At 47.0% G+C, this 7,548-nt stretch overlaps 1 protein-coding gene across 1 annotated transcript in view; it reads right to left on the reverse strand.

Moving 5' to 3' along the window:
* The window catches only part of LOC119971421 (adhesion G-protein coupled receptor G2-like), a 271,187-nt gene extending 264,993 nt beyond the window's left edge, over positions 1 to 6,194 (reverse strand). The window contains exon 1 of the mRNA XM_038806912.1: positions 6,129 to 6,194. Within this exon, the coding sequence (XP_038662840.1) occupies positions 6,129 to 6,144 (16 nt within the window). The 5' untranslated portion in view covers positions 6,145 to 6,194. The remainder of the gene's footprint in view (positions 1 to 6,128) is intronic.
* Between the last annotated feature and the right edge of the window lie 1,354 nt (positions 6,195 to 7,548).

Below are 7,548 nucleotides of genomic sequence, written 5' to 3' on the forward strand. Positions count from 1 at the left end.
TGGGCTTAGACCTATAGGGAATGTTTCCCTTTAACACATTAGAGGAATACAAGCTCGCATTGAACCAAATAAGTGGTGGATCTAAATAAATTAGTTATTTTCGAATATTATTAAGCACTCTGTAACTCATGCAGTAAACCACACTTTTTAACATTCTGACAATCCCCAAGGAACATTCTAGTCAGTGAAAATCCTGCCTGGAGGAGGATAACACCAGACACAGAAATGATTAAGTTTAGTGAAAATAATATTCAAAATGATTCACTAAATATTCTTGAAAATAAATCAATTTACACAAATTCCAAAAAAGGAGCATCTTTCCAATGGTGTTTATAGTAGTTAAAACTTCTTTAAAAAGTCTGATTTTCAGAGGAGATAACATAACTCTGGGTAGAGTGAGTGGGGAATGTATCAGCCCATCGAGTCTGCACTAGCCATTGGTAAGAGCACCTACTTACGCCCACGCATCCCTACCCCCGTAACCCAGTAAACCTACCTATCCTTTTTGGACACTAGGGGCAATTTATCATGGCCAATCCACCTGACCTGAACATCTTTGGACTGTGGGAGGAAACCGGAGCACCCAGAGGAAACCCACACAGACACGGGGAGAACGTGCAGACTCCGCACAGACAGTGACCGAAGCCGGCAATCGAACCTGGGACCCTGAAGCTGTGAAACAACTGTGCTAAACACTGTGCTACCTTGCTGCCCCAAAAATGTATTATGATCTGTAGGATATCACATTTGTGTGGAACAGGCTATTTGGACCAGTCGGGATTCTCATTTCTGTCATTTTTTTGAATGTTTCCTTGAATCAGCAGACACTTTTCAAAGTGCCCTTCTCCTCTTCTCTCTGGCAGCCTGCCTAATATTAGTAATAACTTTCCAAATGCTGAATATTGTAGCTGGAGCACACAGGCAGCAACTGTTCACCATTGTAGAAGGTATTCTCTTCAACTTGGAAACTAAATGGAGTTTAGAACTTTCTCCTGCAAATAGCAATTGATGCTCAATCAATAGTAAATTTTAAATTTGAGATTCATATATTTCATTATCCAACAGCATTAAAGTATTTGGGACAAAGGTGGGTTTGTGGAGTTAGGTGACAGATCAGCCATGATCACACTGAGTGGTGGAACAGGGTCAAAGGGCTAAATTATCTGCTCATGTTCCTCAGATTTATCCAGTAATGAAAGATAAAATATTATATTCCACAATCACATACCCAGAAAGTTGTTTTTTGAATCTTTGCGTATCTTCATTAGGGGCAGCACGGTAGCATTGTGGATAGCACAATTGCTTCACAGCTCCAGGGTCTTAGGTTCGATTCCGGCTTGGGTCACTGTCTGTGCGGAGTCTGCACATCCTCCCCGTGTGTGCGTGGGATTCCTCCGGGTGCTCCGGTCCAAAGATGTGCAGGTTAGGTGGATTGGCCATGATAAATTGCCCTTAGTGTCCAAAATTTCCTTTACTGTTGGGTGGGGTTACTGGGTTATGGGGATAGGGTGGAGGTGTTGACCTTGGGTAGGGTGCTCTTTCCAAGAGCCGGTGCAGACTCGATGGGCCGAATGGCCTCCTTCTGCACTGTAAATGTTATGATTCATTAACACTTCTGTTTGAAACTCTCAGCTTCTCTCAAAAGTCTTAAGGTGGCATTTATATTTTTGCTCAGAGACATTGTTTTCTGCTGAAGGGAGATCCCACAATCTGAGTGTGTTACAATCTGCCCAATTCACCAGTTGTAATTCTCACCGCTCTAATAGAAGAGGGCTTTGGTGATGTGACAGGTTGGGAGGATGAATACTGTCATCCTGAGAAAGGACAACAGGTTTGTGCACTGTGGAACTATTGGCACTGCCGCAGGGTGAGGCCTCAACAATCTTGTAATTCACTGGAGGACAGACTGCTGTGAGAGGCTATCAGTCACTGGGAACACTGGTATCTGCACTGGTGGATGGGCTAATCTCGGAATGTTTGTGGGTGGGTATGAGAGCAGCAAGTGCCCAAAACAACAATGAAATAATGGACCAAACAGTCTGATTTTGGTGGTGCTGAGGGAGAAATAATAAATATCAGCCAGAAGACTGGAGGAAATCCACAGCCCATTGTCTAACGGTGACTTCTCCAGCTCAGAGGAGAGACAGGGCATTAATTTGACAACACTTATAAAGACAATCCCCTCTGCGAGTGCAGCACTCCCACAGTACGACCCTACAGTGCTATCTCACATTATATGCTGCTATCTTTATTTAACATCAGTGGTGCTCTGTTACTGGGTGGTGTCTGATAATTTGACTGGATTTTCATTTTGTTGTCTTTACTTCCTGTGGTTTTCTTAAAAACTGATCATGTGTGTGATTTAATTAACTGGGAACAAAGTCCCATAGTGAGTGCGTTTAGTCGCATATTTCCCAACGCTCACAGCATTGATAAACAAAAGGCTATTAAACGTCACTCGGGTTAGATAGCGGGCCTCAGTGGGGAACACATGGCTGAGGCAGCACATTACCCCGTTTTCTGCACTGAGGAGATCTGCTCGCCGAACTACTCAGTGTAGAAAGAGATTGGGGTGCCAGTTTTAAATCCCGATCTCTGGAGATCCCGACGCGATCCCAACCCCCAATGAAGGGTCTCCGGGGCTCCCAGCATGACCCCAACACACGCGGAGGACACTCCTGCCCAATAACCAAAGCATGGAAAATGCCAGCATGGAACATTGGTAGTGTCCCTGTCAGCACCACATGGGCACCTTGGCAATACCATAACTGGCACCCAAATGGCACTGCCAGGGTACCAAGGTAGCACCGGCAGTGCCAGAGTGCCACCTTGCCCAAAGACCATGCACCGGGGGTTCTCCAATCCCCTGGGAGAACCCCAGTGGTGCCGTTCTGTCTGGTCCTCGTTTGTGGAGACCAGTTTTCTTTTCCAAAAAATATAATTTATTCATAAAATCTATAATAAACATTACAGAACATTTTGTATTGTCTTGACTGTACATTTCCATCAAAGTGACACATTCCCTTGGCTTTCTTCCATTCAGTTGGGATGACATGACACACATATCCCTCTTTACGTTACAATTCTTTCTTAAATATTTACATTGTCATGTTTCTTTTATACATTGGAGTGTTGATGACCCAAACCGAGAGGTTTTACACTGTTACCCACCCTTCGGTGTACATTTGCTGGTAAGACCTTACACAGTGGTCTTTCCCCATTGCGCCATGGTGGCAGCAGCCCCAAGCATGGGTGCGTCATTTGTGGAGACCAGTACTGAATGGCACTTGCCCAAGGTCTCTGAGGCATAGGGGATAGATCCCAATGCCTTGGGTGCCTCCAGAAACTGCATATTAAAGTGAGACTAGCTGTCTCGCTCTAACATGTGGATTTGCCAAAATGTAATCCCGCCCACAATGTGCGAGATTTACATTGCAACATCTCGCGCGATCGCGTTAGATTCTCATGAGGCATTGCGAGCCGAGGAGATGGCCGGGGGTGGGGTCTCCTGGCATCAGTCGGCCATGTTGTGCTGTGGAGCAATGCTGCTTTTCGGTGCATTGGCCGTTCAATCACGCCCTTTGACTTTAAAAACAAAAAGCAGAGGGTGGGATTCTACGGAAAGCCAGCCGCGTGTTTTTCAGTGGTGTGTCATTCACTGGCAGTGGGATTCTACCTTCCCACTGCTTCTCAATGGGATTTCCCATTGTAACCACCCCACACCGGCAGGTGGGGATGTGCTGCCGGCAGGAAAAGTGAATCGCAATGGTTGGAGAATATAAGCCAGAATCTGACCTTTACTCACATTTTCCAGCTGGAAGCATTTTGCTTCCTCCGAACAAAGAAAATTGCGTAATATTATTAAATGTGGAAAATATACAAAGACACAAAATCAGAATAAGCAACAAAACCAAAATATTAACGTGAGCCGGTTAGAACTGAGCAAGTTCATGTTTCTTTAAAGGGTCAACGATTTGGTTTCTTCCGGGCCAGTTCCATTTCGAAGTCCATAGACAGAGCTGAGTGTGTCTGTGAAGGGCAGTCATAATTGAAACTAGCACGAGAGTTTAATATTAGGTGAGAGATGGCTCTGCCATTTAAGGTGGTAAGGGAGCAGTTTTGGTATCTAGGGATCCAGGTAACGCATGAGTGGGCCACAATGCAAAGGTGGAACCTGACGGGGTTGGTGGAGGAGGTCAAGGGGGATCTTAAGAGGTGGGATATGCTGCGCTTGACAGTCATGGGCAGAGTGCAGGGGGTTAAGTTGAACGTGCTGTCAAGGTTTCTGTTTGTGTTCCAGTCCCTCCTGATTTTTCTTCCCAAAGCTTTTTTCCAGGAAGTGGATGGGCTAATCTCGGAATGTCTGTGGGCTGGGATGGTGCCAAGGGAGGAGAGGGCTCTGTTGCAGATGCAGAGGAAGGGAGGGGGTTGGCGCTCCCGAACCTGGTGCATTATTATTGGGCAGCCAATGTGGAGAAGGTGAGGCGATGGCAATTGTTAGGATCTGGAATCAGTTGAGGAGACACTTTAAATTGGGCCGCATATCGGTGCTAACGCCACTGTGTGGGAATCATAGGTTTAAGAAAGGAGGGTGGGAGTGGCTGATAGATGGGATATATAGGCGTTGGAGGGAGGAAGGGTTGGTGCGGGTCAGGAATAAATTCTCAGAGGGGAAGTTTGGGGCTGGATGACTGGCGGAAGAGGTTTGAGGTACCAAGGGGGAGTGAGCTCAGGTCCTGGCAGGTGTGGGATTTTGCGCGAAAGGAGCTACCTTCATTCCCCCATTTACCCGAGTACACGCTGAAATGAAAAGTACACCGGAAAAAATGCTGCTCCCAGATGAGGTGGGGGAGAGCAGGATTGAGGATGTATATGGGTGATTAGGAGAGCAGGGCAAGCCATTAGTGAAAAGGATCAAATGGAAGTGGGAGGAGGAGGTGGGGAGGGAGATAGGATGGGGGCAATGATGTAAGGTGATGCAGCGAGTGAACTCAAACTCATCCTGTGCAAGAATGAGCTTGATTGAGTTTAAAGTGGTGCTCAGGGTCCACATGACTTGGGCGGGGAAAAGTGGTTTTTTTTCCCGAGGGTAGCAGACGGATGCGAGAAATGTGGGAGGGGGCTGGATAATGCTGTTTACATGTTCTGAGGATGCGAGGGGTTGGAAAGCTATTGGAAGGCGGTGTCCAGGACCATATCGAGGGCAATAGGGGTTGGGGTGAAGCCAGATCCTATTTTGCCGATATTTGGGGTGCTGGAACTGCTGGAGGGGAAGGGGGCCAGTGCCATGGCCTTCGTCTCTCTGGTTGCCCTGCAAAGGATTCTTTTGAATTGGAGGTCAATTACGTCACTGGGGGTTGCAGCTTGACTGGGAGATTTATATGAGTTCTTCCGGTTGGAGAAGATCAAATTCTCCTTCAGGCGATTGGAAGAGGGCTTCGAGGTAAGGTGGAAGCTGTTCATGACAATATTTGAGGAGCTGTTCATTAAGGGGGGGGGGGGGGGGGGGGGGGAGGGAGGGAGGTGACTAAAAGTGGAAAAATGTACAAACTTTATACTTTGTTTTAATTGGATGTAGAAGTTGATGTTTTTGTGTTTGGAATAAGTTATCCTTAAAAAAATTAGCTGAGAAATCTTTTCACCTTGTGGTTCAGTAAGGAATGAAGTTGAGAGGAAGGATTTAATGTTCATCCAAAAGACAGCACCTCCAACAGTGCAGCTCCACACTGCACTGGAGCACCAGCCTTGATTTCTGAATTCAATGTCTGGTGTGGGCCGACCATTGATTCGGACGTCCCATCTCCGCTGTCTTTGCCACTGCCCCTGCCCCCCTGTTGCTGCCGCCGCCTCAGACCCGCCAGCTGTGAAAGATTCTGAGGTCATTTTTCAGGACAACGAGATGCCGAACGAGGAACCACCTAGCTCCGACTCAGAAACCAAGATGGAGGTTCTGCCATCGCCAGTGGCGCCCGTGCCTGTCCTCATGGCTGCACCAGCAATGCCGTCACCGCCCAGACGCTCATCACACAAACACCGCTCCCCGGTCCGATATATGCCTCCTGACACCGCAAGGTCTGTGTCTAAATGCTGTTCACAAGCGAAATGGTCAAAAGGCCCAACCCACCTACCCATGGATGTGGACATTGCTCCGGACTTGTGGGGGGATGAGTGTTATAACCCCATGGAGGTCCCGGGGTCAGGACTATATTGTTTCCTATGACCTCCCTAGAATATGGACTTCCCCTTTATGGGGGCGGGACTTCCCCTTAACAAGTAGTGCCCCGACCCGTATAAAAATCCCGACCTGGGTACAGTTTGGGGAAGGAGACCCTTCGGGGAGTGGAGGAGTTTTGGATTTGTATTGGAATAAACATTATTTGTTAATTTCTAATTATCGTCTTTGCGCCCTGCTTACCGCGGATTCAACAGAGACAAAATAACCAATGAATTTCCTCAGACCTCTGAGAGAGTGAGTGTTACAGTCTCAGATGATTCATCTTTCCCCCATTCCCAGCAGCTGTGTAGATCCAATCACCTCGGTGGGTAGATATTCACTATTCGGTTCGGGGTCACCTCACGGACATGCAGGTACAAACAGGGTTTTTCAAACTTTTTACCCGGGACCCGCTTTTATCTACCAGTCAACTTTAATGACCCACGCCAGCCGGCCTTCGTGACCCATGCCGGCCAACCTTCGCGACCCACGCTGGCCAACCTTCATGACCCACATCAGCCAACCTTCACGGCCCATGCCAGCTGACATTCGCGACCCACATTGGCCAACCTTCACGGCCCATGCCAACTGACATTCGCAACCCACATTGGCCAACCTTCACGGCCCATGCCAACTGACATTCGCAACCTACCATTATTGCTTACATTTGCTGCGACCTCGGGTTCCTGTGGATTCATCAATCTTTCCATTGCTTTAGTGGCCATTACTTCTCCTATCTCTTTCTCTACTTTTAATTTGGGCAGGGGAATAAAATCAGCGATTTGAACAGCGGGTATGGCTTAAGCTATATTCCGGCTCACAATCCCTCAATAGTTGTACACAATTCTAACGAGTTTACCTTACTCTTCCTGTTAGGTACGCATGCGGGTTAGTACATACTTCCGAAAATCAGTTATTTGCTCGATATGGGGCTTGCACTTGTGGTTCTTTCTCTTTCTCGCAATTGGATTCAAAGTTTGTGGGTTCTCTCGGAGTGACAAAGTCACTTCTAATCGTGTCCCGCCAGAGTTCGCCATTAATATTGATGTTTTTCCCATCCAACAGCGTCGCCGATACTGTGGATATTTCTATTTGTCTTAGTGAACCACAAGCCTTCCCTTATATCGATCAAATTATCACACAACCAGTTAGTTAGTTCAAAAGATGCTTTATTTACATACACAAGAGTTATCTCAACATGCAAACACAATATCTACTACGAGTTAAACTACACCTATCAGCTACAATAACCTATACTTAACTTCAGGGCGACCGCCACTGTGCAAATGGATAAGGCCTTTATCTGGATTTCACTTGGCTGGTTCGAAAAAAGT

This window comes from Scyliorhinus canicula, chromosome 9 (assembly GCF_902713615.1).
Source record: "Scyliorhinus canicula chromosome 9, sScyCan1.1, whole genome shotgun sequence".
NCBI classification, from domain to species: domain Eukaryota; kingdom Metazoa; phylum Chordata; class Chondrichthyes; order Carcharhiniformes; family Scyliorhinidae; genus Scyliorhinus; species Scyliorhinus canicula.